The 16,154-nt window shown below is 35.3% G+C and overlaps 1 protein-coding gene across 4 annotated transcripts in view; it reads right to left on the bottom strand.

Annotated features, from left to right (window-relative positions):
- Positions 1 to 2,098: 2,098 nt before the first annotated feature.
- LOC145693173 (uncharacterized) overlaps positions 2,099 to 16,154 on the bottom strand; it is a 95,694-nt gene continuing 81,638 nt past the window's right edge. For all 4 annotated transcript variants that reach the window (XM_081768938.1, XM_081768939.1, XM_081768940.1 and 1 more), the window contains 2 exons: positions 14,470 to 14,719; positions 2,099 to 4,766 (listed from right to left, as the gene is read on the bottom strand). In XM_081768938.1, coding sequence (XP_081625064.1) covers positions 4,414 to 4,766; positions 14,470 to 14,719 — 603 coding nt within the window. In that variant the 3' untranslated portion in view covers positions 2,099 to 4,413. The remainder of the gene's footprint in view (positions 4,767 to 14,469; positions 14,720 to 16,154) is intronic.

The following is a 16,154-nucleotide window of genomic DNA, read 5'->3' as shown; positions in this document are numbered from 1 at the left end:
AGTGTCAAACTTATTGTTCATAAAACTGGTCGGACCACCGCTCAGACTTTTTAAGCCCATGAGATACGTGGATTCGTGATTCCCGAAAGAGTGTTATGTGAAAACTGATAATAATAGCAAGCAAAGAAGCGATCACATGCAGTGATCACATCCTGAAGTCTGTTTAAAATTCGTTGTATAACATTAAAAAAGTATATATTATATTGTTTCAAAAAAAGTTTATTTGTTGTATTTCTTTTTATATATGGTTATTTTATGTGTGTATATGCTAAACATAGAACACATAATACACAGAAACTCTTGTCAATTCCTTGTACTTTTGTGGAAATCATAGTAATCACTTTGCAATTGGTTATGCGCCCTTGTACATATTGTTTATAAGAGTAAAGGTTAAGCTTGGTTAAATTAGTTGTACACCCCTTTAAACTGACCATATCTCTAAACTATATTTTAGAAAAAAAAGCATTATATATATATGGTCCACAAAACAAAACTAACAGTGGTCGGGTGTCCACAAGGCTTATTTTATTCCTTCTGATGTATGCAAATAACTAACGAAATTTTAGGACAATCAAGTCATATTTACAGGTCGCTCCATTTTGCCTTTTATTGTTAGTTGTCAAATCTTTCAGAACAAAATGTCAGTATTTGTATTCTCAAGTTACAAAAACGCTTTCTTCAGTAGAGTGGGAACATTTTTATGATTGAAGTAAGATTTGAAGCTTTCCTGGCGGCGTATATGATAAAGTTCTTCTCGGGCAATCAGCCAGGTGAAAACTGGTGGATAGGCCAACGTTTCGAGAGCTGTCATCGTTCTCGTCATCAGGGCAATTATGTAGAGACCAGCGGATATAAGTAATATATACTCTGGGCTGGAGAAAATGCTGGTTCCTGATTGGCTGAAAATGCTGGTTCCTGATTGGCTTGTTCAATCTGAAAAACTGGAGCTGTGATTGGCTGGCTATGTTCCGTAGTCCGTGCTATTGATTGGCTGAGGGTTATCTGGATGTTTGTGTGTCGTTTTCTTTGTTATGGTACTGATGACCGGGTTCCACAGGGGGCTGAGTTGAAATCCAGTGTCTCTATTAACGTTGTTCGGTCCATGAACTATGGCGAGTGATTCGGCTACTATCCTGGTCCAGTAACTGGTGCTCTTGGTAATGATGGATGTGTCCTTAAATAAAACTTTATGGCCTTCTGTTAAACTGTGTTCAGCTAGACCTGATTTTTCTGGATGGAATAATCTGGTGTAATTTTCATGTTCTCTGCAACGTTGTTCAATGGTGCGTCCTGTTTGTCCTATATAAGCCTTTCCGCATTCACAGGGTATACGATACACGCCTGGTGTCTTTAAGCCCAAGTCATCTTTGATCGGGCGAAGTAAGTTCCTGATTTTTGGTGGCGGCTTGTGTATGGTCTTAATGTTGTGTTTTTTCAGAATCCGAGAGATCTTTCGAGAGATTTTTATGATTGATTTCAACCAATCGAAGACTAAACTGCTTCTGTTCCTCGTCTTTTGTCAAGGCTTCATTATACTTTTGGATGAGACTTATACCTCTTTCAGCTATATCATCACCACAGCGATTTATTTTAATAATTCACAAACTTCTTGGGAAAACGAATTATCTAGCCATTTAGTGATCATAATGAAACCTACAAACTTATATCTATCCGGTTATTAGCACAGCTGGTGTGTTAAATTACGTTGTAGTCTTGACTCCTATAATGTGGTATACACGAATGTAATGAGGCGTTACCCGTTACCCACGTAATATTTTTATTATTGCAGCATACATTTACCTTAAAATTACGAATGAACGAGTATATACGGTGGTAGGCATACGCTATATTTTCAAAACAGTCCAGTGTATATCTCCCAAAAATTCTAGTATTAGATCATTGGTAATACTACAAGAATAAGAAGATTTAAAATGGAGCAACCTGTAAATATTGAGCAATAGGGCTGAAATTTTGCAGGTAAATAGCTTATGACTCGAGGAAAAAAATAAGCCTTGTGGAGGATTATTTTGAACAATTTGACATTTATGCATTTGGTTTTGGACCACCCTAATATATATTGGAGATATTTTATTTAAAAAAAATATTCCTATTGTAATACACTTGGATTTATCTAGAACAATTTTCAGGCAAAATATTGTTTAACCTAGTTAGAATGTGTTCCTCTGTTAGCTGGTACTATGTTTATTTTCACGCATAAAAATTTCGCACTTTCAGCATATATTTCCCTTACTTTTATGGTTCATCATGAAATTCATTCACAGAAAAATTGAGGTAAAATAATCTATGGAAGTGGCTTGGATTCGAATTGACAGATAGGCAGACATTTTCTTTACTATACAAAGGATATTTATGATATATAGCTGTTGTTGGATTTTATTCGAATTTTATGTTCGGTGCTGTCAAATCAATAAATCTATAGTTGGCTTATAGGGTCCCAACGAGGCTTAGGAGGGTACACTATTGCATAGAATTATCATTTTTTTAAAAATACTTTCTTCTGTCTTTGAGTGCCATTTTTTAAAATAGTCAATACATAGATTTATTAAAATGACTGTTTACAATGAAATAGGAAAGTCGACATTGTATATGAAGACATGACGAATAACTCATTACTGTAATATCAATATTTATAGAAATGTTTTGTTAGTACAATTGTGATTTCGTACATCAATAATGCCTATGTTTTTGATACAAAAATATAGTTTTCCTTTCAATAAATTCCAGGCCTCCCAGCAGAACATTGAAAAAATATAGGACAGTTTGGTTAATACAATAGAATATTATGTTCTGAAGCACAGAAAAAAATATATTGTAAGAAAAGGCAACCCTTCACTCCAGTGCGCAACTGGTAGCAAGATTTAAATTAATACAAAATAAGAGTATATATAATATTTTACTTTCTAAACTTAGTAGACCTGCTGTATTGTTTTGAGAAAACAAACTGACTGAAATCAATCACTTGATATGCTAAATGGTTCATATTAGCTTTGCTATCTAAACTAATCTAAACTAAACTAAACTTAAAAAAAAAAAAAAAGGCAACGTTTATTATACAAAATAATAACTGTGTAATGAAATATTTGAATCTAATTAAACACTGAATTATTTGATCAACGTATTTCCCTCTAATATAAATAATGTAACAGCATTTCATTCTTCATAGTCCTGCGAATTATATATACATTTCTAACAACAATTATACAACATAAATTTCAGAAAATTTCCACTGCATACATAATTTCCAGTATTTTCACCATTTTTCTGCTTTCCATGACTTTTTCAGGACGTTTCCGCGAAACTTTTATTTCTAGGTTTTTAGGACGCGTGGGAACCCTGCATATTATGTACAGTAATATTGGAAGACGTTGGGATATGTTGGTGAATACCAACACACCTGAATGCCAAGCCAATACTGCTTCATACTGCTGAAAGAAAATGCTAACACAGCTTGCGTTATAAGAGACTGGAGCATGGTAAGGTTTCTCAGCTAAGCTTCATTGGGGAAAAATAAGCACATAGGAAACAGAAAAAAAGTGGACATAAGAGGATAGAAAAGAGCAAATTTAAAAAAAATAATAATGAGGATTAGTAGCTAGTCTTAAAAAATGCTGACTTATTTAGCATATTGCTAATATGTAGCAATTTAAATCATTACTGGAACTGTCCTTGATTTGTATTTTTAATAATTCAATCACTGAAAAATATAGGAAATATAGGACAAGATTAAAATATAGGACATATATAGGACAAATATACACAAATTTCCAAAATATAGAAAAAAATAAGAAAATAGGACAGCTGGGAGCCCTGTAAATTCCTGTAATTAGCACACATTACCATTATTATTTCCCCAAAAGAATCACAAAGCAATAGATACTTGCTAAAAGATTATTTTTTAAATAAATAAATAAATAAATAAATAAAATTTTAAAAGATGGATTTATTAACAAAATTTTCTTATCAATTCACTCTTGAGTAATTTGCACAAGTGTTCATCAAACGATTCTTCATCCAATAACTATTTTCTTAAAAAATAATACCAGAGTATACATAAGGTATGTTGCACTGATTAATTTTGGTCAGATATTTCATATTACAGGAAAAAAAATAATAATTTTAGTTAACAAAAGCTATTTGATGTAATTTCAATATTATAACACTAAAAAGTCGAATTCTCTGATCTGTCCCTTGGATTTTGAGAATCAGTTCTGTTTTGGTTTAGATATGACACTTTCGTTTGGCAAAACATACAAATACACTATACACTTTCAACATAATCAATATTTTAATTTCATACTGTTAAAATTGCTTAAAAAATAAATATTTATTTACAATATTGCACTAGTGATTAAAAATAAATATATTTACAAAATTCTCCTACAATTAAGTTAATTACTTCCATCTACCTGCTCCCTGTGTTGGTTGAAACCTGAGAGCAAATGAATTCTCTGGAACGAGCCGTTTGCGCAAATTATCTATAACAATTTTGCCACTCAATGACCTATTAGGACTATTTATGCGGCGAGGACCAACTCCAGGTCGTGTTGAAGCTTGTGTTGTGGACGTTCTTCGTGTCTGGATCTTATTGCATTGGTCACTCATCGCTTCCAGAACCGTATTTGGAACAGACAACAGTATGTGGCTATTATCAGGCTCCATGGGCAACAGGTTAGGAGCACTAGAAGCTACTTCCGTCTTCACCTCTTCTGGTAACAATCGTTCGTTCAATCGATAAACACCTACTTCTGGAACAAAAAATAAATAAATAAATAAATAAATAAAATAAAATAAAATAAAATAAAAGTTACTTAAATTTTTGTTACATTATTTAACTACCGGCTATTCATGACTTACAACTAGAATCCTGTATATACAATGTTTCGTCCCATCCTCATCCACACGAAATGTGTTTTTTATGGTTACTGACCCACTGACAAACCAGAAGCAAAATATGGACACAGAAGTAGTTCTGTAATTTGAAATACTTACATGTTTCAATAAAGTATTATATAATACAATACTAAATTTCAAGCTTCTTATAGGAAAACACGAACAAGGAACGAAGGAAAGGGAGCAAAAATAATTGAATAAAAGATGTATTGGGAATAAAAGGAAAGAAGAAACTTACAAGGAACAGACATGAAAGTGTCATCCGGACATCCAAATCAAACTTAGTTCATTCAGTAACCGTAACAAAGATAAGATCGTGCACAAAAAAATTAGGTGCCATGGACAAAGGAGTAAGTTCCTGGAGCCCATTGACCGGTTTGTATAAAGAAAATCGTAGATTCGCAGTGAAATAGCTATTGCATCAATACTGTTCATTGGAAAGTCATGGTTTATAGCATTATCTTCAGCATGAAACAAGCTTTCCAGAGGTTCTATGCAGTGCTGCTATTCAGCCGGTTCGCTAGAACCGGTTGTTAAAATATTTCGAGTTCGCAGAACCGTTTGTTATACACAGACATACACACATATGCATGACCTAACCAAGAGTGAAAGAAAAAAGCCAAACAAATTAGTGAAAACACCTCTGTACTTTTTCCGCTTGCTTGTATTGTGAAAACAAACAACTTTCAATTGTTTGAATTCAATGGGCAGACAGAAATTTGAATACGAATTCCGGGATTTTGCCGGGATACTGGGATCTGTGAGTACAATGAATGTGATACGTATCTAAGGGGTTGTCCATATATTACGTAATGCGGCAAAGGGGGAGACGGGGTTCGGCCTTGCGTTACGAAGTATGACACGAGGAAGGAGGGGGTTAACGTCTTCGTTATGTAACGTGCGTGTAATGTGTGTGTAACGTATCAATTACTCCAATATCTTCATTAGTTCTCTAGATATACCCTTCTAAACAATGTGCACAAAATAAAGTGGTCTTTTTATCGATATCTCGATCGATTGCTTGTCATGACCGATACTATCATTTCTCAAAATATGGCACCTTCTTGGTGGGACACCCTAGAGAGAGCGAGCGAGCGAGCGAGCGAGAGAGAGAGAGAGAGAAAGAGAGAGAGAAAGAGAGAGAGAAAGAGAGAGAGAGAACCGGTTGTTAGAAGATTAGAATAGCACCTATGTATTGGGGCCCATAACGTACTTGAATGGTGAAAATTGAGAGAATGTCGGGAAAATTTCCTCCACAAATCCCTTCCATCAACTTTGCCTCCTTCTGGAGTGGCCTCGGGTAAAAGCACACAATCCAAATATATCTCGAAAAATACTATAAGGGATAAGAAATGTGTGTACCAAGTTTTGTTTTGATAGACGAAATATGTATAAGGGGAAATGTTGTGCAGTATACCAATACGTTCTGTACATACAAAACCGAACCTATTACCTGACCTACAAAGAGTACCTAATATATATATATATATATATATATATATATATATATATATATATATATATATATATATAAAATAGCTTCTTGTTTACCTCAACCATAGGTTGGTGGGCAACATGGAAATTTTAATACTTTTCTCTCGCTTGGGAGAGCTTTTTTATACTTTGATAAGGTCTCTTCTTCATAACTGTATCTAGATATTCTATCCTTGGTCTTCCTCTTCCTGATTTTCCTTCTACCTTTCCCTCTATCAGCACGGTGATCCTATCGGAGGGCCGAATAAGGTGGCCAAGCATGCTGTTTCTTCTTTTTCCTATTATCTTCATGATCTGTCGTCCTTCATTAGCTTCCTTTAGTACGTCTTCATTCCTTTTCCTTCATGATATGCGTAGCATTCTGCGCCAATACCACCTTTCAAATGTTTCCAGTTTGGAGATTTCAGATTTTCTCAATGTCCACATCTCTGATCCGTAAAGCGCCACATTCCATCCATACCAGGGTCTTAATAAATCGTTTTCGAACGTCCAATGTCATATTTCTTGATGTTAGCAGTCCTCTTTTCCTATAGAATGCTTGTTTAGCTATTCTGGAACTTACGTCTTTTTCACTTCTTCCGTCCGAGGATATTAAACTTCCTAAATAGGGGAACGTCTTAACGTCTTCGATTTTCTCTCCATCTAGCCATACGTTTGCTCCTTCCTGTTCTGCTCTTGTGCACTTTATCACTTTCGTTTTCTTCTTATTTATCTTTATTTTGCATGTTTTTTTCCAGTTGGTCGTTCAAGTTTGAAAGTGCTTCCTGCAAGTCCTTTTCGTTCTCCGTTATCAGTGCTATGTCATTAGCAAACCTTATTGTGCTGAAAACCTTTCTCGTTTTTATCAAAGAATTCTTTCATCGCCTCTTCTATATAGACGTTGAACAGGAGAGGTGAAAGTCTACATCCTTTCCTTACTCCTCTGCTTATTCTTGCTTTCTTCTGATTTCTTCTTGTAACAGCTGTCTTGTCCCTGTAAAGTTGATATATTATTCTTCTGTCTCTGTAATCCACTTTCAGATTCTTCAACGTTCTGAACATAATATTCCAATCCACGTTGTCAAAAGCTTTTTCTATATCTACAAATGCTATGACAATTGGTTTGTTTATTCTGATGTGCTGTTCCATGATCAACCGTATACTCAGTATTGCTTCCTTCGTTCCGTTTTTTCTCCTGAATCCAAACTGGTCCTGTGATAGCCGTTCTTTGATTTTCCCTTCTATTCGTTGTGCGATAATTTTGCACAGTATTTTTGATGCATGGGAAAGCAAACTTAAGTTCTGTGTTCTTCGCATTTCCGTGCGCCTTTTCTCTTAGGGATAGGGACCAATATGCTTTTCTCGAAGTCTCTTGGTATTTTTCCCGAGATATACATTTCATTAATACGATTGAATAGTTTCTTCTTTGTTGCTATTCCAAAATTCTTAATCACTTCCTTTGGTATTTGGTCTATTTTTGGGGCTTTACCATGTTGCATTTTGTCCAAAGCATTGTCAAGTTCGCACTGTAAAATTGATGGTCCTAATTCATTTTCATCGACGTCTTCTTCCTTCTCTATCTCTTCTTCGTTCACTCTGTCCCCTTTGTTCTTCAATGTATTCCTTCCATCTTCTTGTTATCTGCTGCTCTTCTATTAGCGCTGTCCCGTCCTTGTCTATAATAATGTCTGTGCATTTCTTTTTCTCACCGAACTGTTTTCTAACATTTCTATATGCCGTTTCTGTATTGCCTTTGACTATATTTTCTTCAATTTCCTTGCACAAGTTGCTTATTTAGTTTTCTCTGGCCTTTTTTACCCCTCTATTGATGTGATTTCTGCACCTTCTGTATTCCTCTTCTTTGTTTGTTATCTTGAAGTCTTCTTTTCTCCATCATTTCCAATATTTCTGCTGTTATCCATAGTCCATATTGCATTCTCGTTTCTCTTGCTATGTGCTCTTCTGCTGCTTTTGTTATCCCTGCTTTCATGGCTTCCCATTTTTGAGTTGATGTCATCACCCGCTAAAGCCACCATAGACGTTTCTTTGTCTGTTGCAGTTGCAAATTCCTTTTTCGTGTTTTCATCCCTTCTTAGCTTGATTGTGTTCTATCTTTTGCTTGGTGCTACCACTCTTTTCTTCTAGTCGGAGTTCGTCCTTCATCAAAACTAAATTATGGTCTATGTCAACGTCTGCACCTGGGTAGCTCTTACTGTTCTTTACTTGATTTCTAAATGCTTGTCGGACCAGTATATAGTCTATTTGGTATCTTTCTTTGTCTACTGGTCTTGTCCATGTTTATCTTTTTCTTAGTAATAGTTCGAAGTGAGTATATGTTACAGTCAGATTATGGCTTTTGCAGAACTCAACTAGTCGTGCAGCTCTCGCATTCCTTTCTCCTAGGCCGTGGTAGAGCGTTCATCTCTGATACATGAGGTCCCGGGTTCGATCCAAGCCCGCACCGAGTGAACTTTGTGGTGGACAAACACCGTGTGCGTGGGTTTCGTCGGGATTCTCTCGTTTCCTCCCACTTTCTTCATTCCACCATTTCATTAATTTCTCATCATCGCCGTCTCCTTTAGCCTAGCCGGCATAATCGTGGGACGTAAAACTCAAAGATTTCATTTAATTTTTTTCTTCCTTTCTCCTAGGCCGAAACTCCCAGTTACATTATCTTCTTTGCCTTCGCCGGCTACTGCGTTCCGGTCACCCATGATGACTAAATTGTCCTGGTCTTGAACTTTCATCAATACTTCTTCTATTTGCTCATAGGTTTCTTCTACTTCCTTATCTGTGTAGCTTGATGTACATATATACTTGGATTATCGTAATATTCCTCGGTTCTGTTACTATCTTCAACATTACTATCCTTTCATTGTATCTCCAGCTGCCTATAACTTTCTGTCCTATCTTCTTATTCAAGACGAAACCGACTCCGGCTGTACCGTTTACAGCTCCTGAGTAAATCATTCTGAAGCTCCACATGTCTCCTCCATCGGGCCACCTAACTTCGCTGATTCCCAAGATATCTATCTTCATCCTGATATTAAGATTTGTACCACTTCTCTGTACAATGAAACACGCGTTTTAATAGTTATCGCGCATATTGTTCCGTGATACATGGCGAGGGAAATTGGGGATAAGTCGCAAAAATGTCTTCCAAAATAGCTCTATTGTGAACTTGTGCGTCCTCTGAAGCGACACCTGAGCCGGTTGGAGTCAGTTTTCGAATAAAGGACATTTTAAGGGGGGGGAGGGGGATAAAGTGCACATCCGAAAAGTTTAACATGGGAAGTTTAAAACTTATGGGAGACATCCAATTCTTCAGAAGGGGATTTCCCCTCATCCTCCCTGGTAAGTCGGACACTGATAGGATTACACATTTAAAATATACCTTGAAAAATACTATTAGGTATACGGATAGGAAGTATATCCTTAAAACAAGGGAGAATGTAAGAATAAACAAAAGGGCATGGGTGCGGGTGTTGGTGAATAACATGAGTTTATCCCAATACAACTGTAGCACGACTGCTGTTTAAAACGCTTGTTTCATTTTACACAGAATGTGGTACAAATCTTGATATCAGGATAAACAGTTCTGCGTTTATGCGTATATTTTTTATATTGTTCTCTTTATAGATCAGGTCATAGGTTCAGTTTTGAATGTACAGAGTGTATTGTTATAGAACTTTTCCACTCATACCTATTCCGTCTATCAATACAAAACTTGGTACACACATTTCTTATCCCTATAGTATTTTTCGAGATATATTTGGATTGTGTGCTCTTACCGGGGCCACTCCAGAGGGGACTAAAGTTGATGGGAGGGAGTTTTGGAGGGAATTTTCCCGACATTCTCCCAATTTTCTCTGCTCAAGTACGTTATGGGCCCCAATACATAGCACCTCTGGAAAGCTTGTTTCATGCTAAAGAGAATGAACTATAAACCATGACTTCCAATGAATAGTGTTGATGCAATAGCTATTTCGCTGCGAGTCTACGATTTTCTTTATATTAACAGGGTTAATGGACTCCAGGGACTTACTCCATTACCCATGGCACTTAATTTTTTATGCATGAAGATATCTTTGTTATGTTTACCCAATGGACTATGTTTGATTCGGATGTCCGGATGACACGTTCATGTCCGTTCCTTGTTAGACTGAGAGCAAGAGATGCACACTTTTACTGTGACCTCAAGAGGAAGATTACCTTTCAAAGAACTTCATGAGTTACAAATTGATTATTCATCGTTATTTGATATACTAAAATTGTATCGATACAAGTACTACTTTAATAATAAAACAGCTCATTTAAAAATGAGGAATCTCAAGTTCAATTTCTTGTATAGTAATGGAGTATCTCTATGAGGAATTGACGAGTAATACTTCATTACTGAACAGAAGTAGGAATTGAACAGGAGTAACGCAAAACATGGTTTAGCTTTCACCTTCCCCAAATCAAATCTTGCCGCAACATTGCACGCTCTTCACAGAAATTTCTTACATTAATATTCCCAACAGAAAAAATTCTGATTTGCAGTTCGAAAGAAACTCAGTATATAAAAATTACTAGTTCGAAAGAAACAGTATATAAAACTTACGAGTACTGTACATTAAACATGGGCTAATTAACTAAAGACAATGTAAAGAATTTTCATTACTTCATTATGAAAATTATATTAAAAAATAAACCTTTCAATGAATATTACTAACTTAGAAAGTTTCAGACAAACGAAATACCGGAAAGCAAGTTTCATACAAATGTTCAATATCGTAACTTTTACCGTAATTTATGATAAATTCACACGAAATATAGATAATTTTAAGTTGTAAACAAATTTATTGGTAGTAGGACCCAGTACTTGATAAATAAATAATTTGGACGTAAGAGTGGAAACTATTCTAAATAGGACCAAACTCGATTTTTAATATATTTTTCTAACGTAGTGTCATATTGAACAATATTAGAATATATACATTACTCTATCGACAAACTCATCCGTTTGGTATTGTACAGCAAGTTAATAGTAACGTTACTACTTTCATTACTTTAATAATGAAAAATATTTCAAAAGTAGTGTATACTTTTATACTTTCGTTCCTCTATTTTTTTGCAATGCAGAAATAGGAATACAAAGTAGAAACTGGATCTTGTTGGCTAAGGATAGAAGTCAGTGGAGAGCTTTTGTGAACGCGGCATTGAACCTTCGGGTTCCATAGGCCATAGTTTTTCTTCTTCTTCAATATTTTGAAATATGTGACAATGCAGATAAAATGAATATTTATTTCGAGAATTCCTGATGAAGTTTTCAACCTTTCAAGCTTGAATGTTTCACTTTCAACAAGACAACTGCACGTGACTAATTGCTAGATCTTTCATGTGCTATTACAGAACGTATGAAGATGTTCACGTTTGATAATACTAAGAAATGCTGTGGGTGATGTGTGATCAGCATATCGAATCCCACCTCTGTTTTTCGCTTTCTAGGGAAAAATTTCTTGATCTTAATTCATGTAGCTCTCAACTGCTTCATCATTAGCATCGACAAATTGGGTGCTTTTACTAAAAATTGAGCATGGGATTACCGCATAAAGAATTTGACAACGTAATTTTTTAAGGTAAGAATTAAATTTCCTGACACGCTTTCTTCCTTTTTTCTTTACCGCCTTTCTCCATCAAATTTTCCTTTCGAATCCGTCTTAAAGAAAGTTGATAATTCAAGCTTGAAAGCTTAGTCACCCAAATTCTTAACAGTTCCTACTCTATATGATTCTTACAATAAAACTGCAAAGATTGAAGTATTTTCTATATACAAACAATAACAGAACAGCACAAATTTAAAACAATTATAATGGAATATCAAATTTTAAATCTGCCCTTTAAATATGTATATCGTTTCAAACATTTCAAAACCTCTCAGGCAGGCATTTTCTTTTTTAAAATCGGCTGCAAGGATTAAAAGCGAAAACAATATTAAAAAAAAAAAAGCTAGGCCCGTTAACTAAAACCTACAATTTTCAACCTGAAAAGTCGCGTCTAATTATCACTATGTCCCTGTATATCTAATCATTATTCTGGCAAAATTGCTATACCTCAATGTTGCATATGTAACTCGTTTTTAAACATATCTGCAATTTTCTTCCGATCTTCGTCCAAAGTCTACGAATCTTAAGTTTAATCGCTGATTTTAATTCTTTTTTAAAATAATTAGAAGGAGGGATTGGAAAGTTCGTGGCCTGACTAGAAAGGAAACAATTATTTTACATTAGCTGGGTAGCTATATCCGTTGATATTCACTGTGTGCAATTTCATTTCTCTATTGTTTCAGTGAGGAGTTTATAAGGCGCTAAGTCGGAGGAAGTAAGGAAATTTGTGACATTGAGAAAATCGAGCGTCAAGGTGCCATTAAGTACCTGCATAAAATGGGTTTAACACCATGTATATATATATATATACATATAAGCTGAATTTAAGCGTAGCAAAAATAGCATTAAAGATGACCCCTACAGTGGCAGGCCTTTAACGTCGACCACTACAGAAAATATAAATAAAATTTGTGACCTGATTTTGAGTAACTGCAGAATCAAAATCCGAGAGATAGCTGAAACTGTGGGTATTTCTTATGAGCGAGAACAAAACATTATCGTAAACGAATTAGGGTTTCCTAAGGTGTAAGTTCTTTCAGTTGAACACAAACGCAATCGACTCACCTATTTCCGTGATTATTTGGAACCGTTTGAAAGTGATCCGGAGGAGTTTACTGGCAGATTTGTGACTATGTACATCATCACACAACGGAATCAAAACAACAACCGAACCAATGAAAACGACATGGATCTCTTGTTCCAAAGAAAGTCAAACGATCTGTCGGCAAACAAGGTTATGGCATCACCTTTTTTTTTTCGGGGCGGGGAGGACGCAAGTGCATTATCTTGATTGATTTCTTGGAAAAGGGAAGGACTGTCAATTCTAAATACTACCAACCTTCTGCGACATTTGCATGAGGAAATAAGAATTAAAAGGCCAGGAATACTGCGAAGAAAAGTGTTGTTTCACCAGGACAATGCACGCGTTCACACGTTATTTGCATCCATGGCAAAAATTCATTCCTGTGGGTTGGAACTGTTGCCGCACCCGCTCTATTTCCTGATCTGGCCCCTCAGACTTTCACTTGTTTAGAAACTTGAAAAAGTTTCTTGGAGGGTCAGCGATTTTCTTCGGATGCAAAGGTGAAAAGTGCTGTACTGAGATAATTTGCATAGCTTGAGGAATCATTATTTTAAAAGTGGTATAGAAGTGTTGCCGGAGAGGTGCTGTAAACGTATCTCGGTTGAGGGAGATTACGTGAAAAAATATAACAACTTATTCAAATATTTTCTCATTTTGTAGGTCAGGCCACGAACTTTCCAATCCATCCTGGTATTTTTAAAATTCAGGGATACTTTCCACGTAAGGTACTTACTTAATCTCTAATGTGTATTTTCTAGTTTTTATATATATGTATATATATAATAATAATAATAATAATAATAATAATAATAATAATAATAATAATAATAATAATAATAATAATAATAATAATAATAATAATAATAAGAGTAACTGTAGTAACACATTTCCAACTAAAATACACTTACGTGTACAAGTAACCTGATATGCCCCACTGTTGTGTAACTCATGTGTAAAACAACTTTTATTTGTTTGCCTATTGAAGTTTAGCGTCCCTTTTCAGCACCATGACTGTATGAGACGTGGCCTCAGAGTTTAAGATGAATGTAATGTGTTCACATAAATTTTTAATGCTCTCCAACCGGAAATCGAAACAAGGATCTATACATGCAGGCACACGGGCTAGTCACTAGACCAATGAGGAGAGCAACAACTTCAGCAATAAGATTTTTACCTGGTTTTACTACCATTTATTCCAAATCTTCTAAAATTTATTTTTAAATAGTTGTTAGTACCGTATAAATTTGGCACGTCTACACAATTGAGACAGCTGTCTTTGTTAGAGACAGTTATTTATTAACAAGCAGATAAAATGTAACCTAAATACCTTATAACATTTAAAAAAATGCTTACTTGCTGATTTCAATGATTTGTTTCTGTTTTCAAAACTACTGAGATGATGAAGCTCAACTCCTCCCACACGTGACGACGTAGGATGTGCGTGACATTCAAACCAATTTGCCTGACGAAAGTCCTTTAACTCTTCAAACCACTCAGCAGATCCTACTACCTTCCCTTCACGTTCATTATCTAGAAGTCCAGCTACAATATCAAACGACGAAACACGACTACGCTTCATGTCTTTGGAATAATCAGCTTCTTTCTGAAAAAAAAAAAAAAAATATATATATATATATATATATATATATATATATATATATATATATATATATATATATATATATAAGTAATATACTACACAGTGCTCGTATACCCACAAGATTATTTAAATAAATAGTACTTTTAAAAAAGAAAGTTTACCACATGAAGGAAAGGTCTAATCTTCGACTCCAGGCAGTGAGTTTGTGGCATCATATTCAAGATTTTTTTGGGGGGGAGGGAAATTCTGCCATTTCCCTTAACTACTCGTGTATTCAACCCACCATATCCTTCATCACCATTAAGTTGTGTTTATAATCAGCCTTCTTTATCCTACGCAGCACTGAATGTTAAACTAAAGATTTCATTTCATTACATACCGGAATTGATCAAAATACTTCAAAATAATTTTTCTTTACCTCTCACGTTCAATGAATATATTTCGCTGACCAATGAATTAATTCCACTAAAAGTAAGGACAAAATCGTAGTCAACATATTTGATTCTCATAATTTTCTTCCTTAAAAAGCAATATAATTGTTGTTTTCCATCAAAACTTCAATCCAAGAGGTGTGAAATGAAATAGTTCAGTTTAATGTCTCGTGATTATGCCCTTTAGGTTAGGAGAGACGATGATTAAGGTAAATGAATGATGATGGAAGAAATGGTAGAACGAGGAAGTAAGAGAAAAAGGGAGAACCTCGAGAAAACCCAAGGACACGATATTGTTCCCTACGAATTCACTTGGCTCAGGATCGAATCACGGATCCCACACACCACAGGTAAGCGCTCTACCACTGAGCCACCGTGCCCCTATCCAAGAAGTGTGAAAAATAAATAAATAAATAAATAAATACGACAATAAAATAACACTTCTTTCTACTGAAGACTGAGCTCATTTGTGGATAAGCGGTTAGCGTACGCACCTTTGGCGTGGAAGACCCGGATTCAATTCCTGGCGGGAGCTCCTGTGGTTTGGATCCCACGTTCTCGAGTCTATAGTATTGTTACGTTTCCTTCAAGGCCTGAAATTACTACAAAAGTAGAAATGTATCGAAAACGAAGAACAATATTTTGAATAGCCTTAACAGGTATCCAACATATTTACCTATATTCACACAAACTTTCCCATTTGTGTGCCCCTCTTAAAAACAATCTTCACGGACAACTTTTAGAGGACTTGCGAGACTTAAAATCACTGAAAATGCATAAACAGCATCCAAAAAAATTTCAGAGCGGGTATCAACATTTGGTTGAAAGGCGGTAGAAATGTATCGAAAGCAAATGACGATACTCGATCGTTAATGACTCAATACTCGAAAGCAAATGAAGACATCTATAATAGGTATTCAACATATATATCTATTTTCACATAAATGTTCCAATTCTTCAACTTTTCCAACAAAAGTTTTACAACAGGAGAGGCATTATTTTTTGTT

This window comes from Thermobia domestica, chromosome 8 (genome assembly GCF_964235325.1).
Source record: "Thermobia domestica chromosome 8, izTheDome1.hap1.1, whole genome shotgun sequence".
Lineage (NCBI taxonomy): Eukaryota > Metazoa > Arthropoda > Insecta > Zygentoma > Lepismatidae > Thermobia > Thermobia domestica.
Note: the sequence above shows the minus strand (reverse complement) of the source record. Positions and strands in the feature narration are given on the sequence as shown.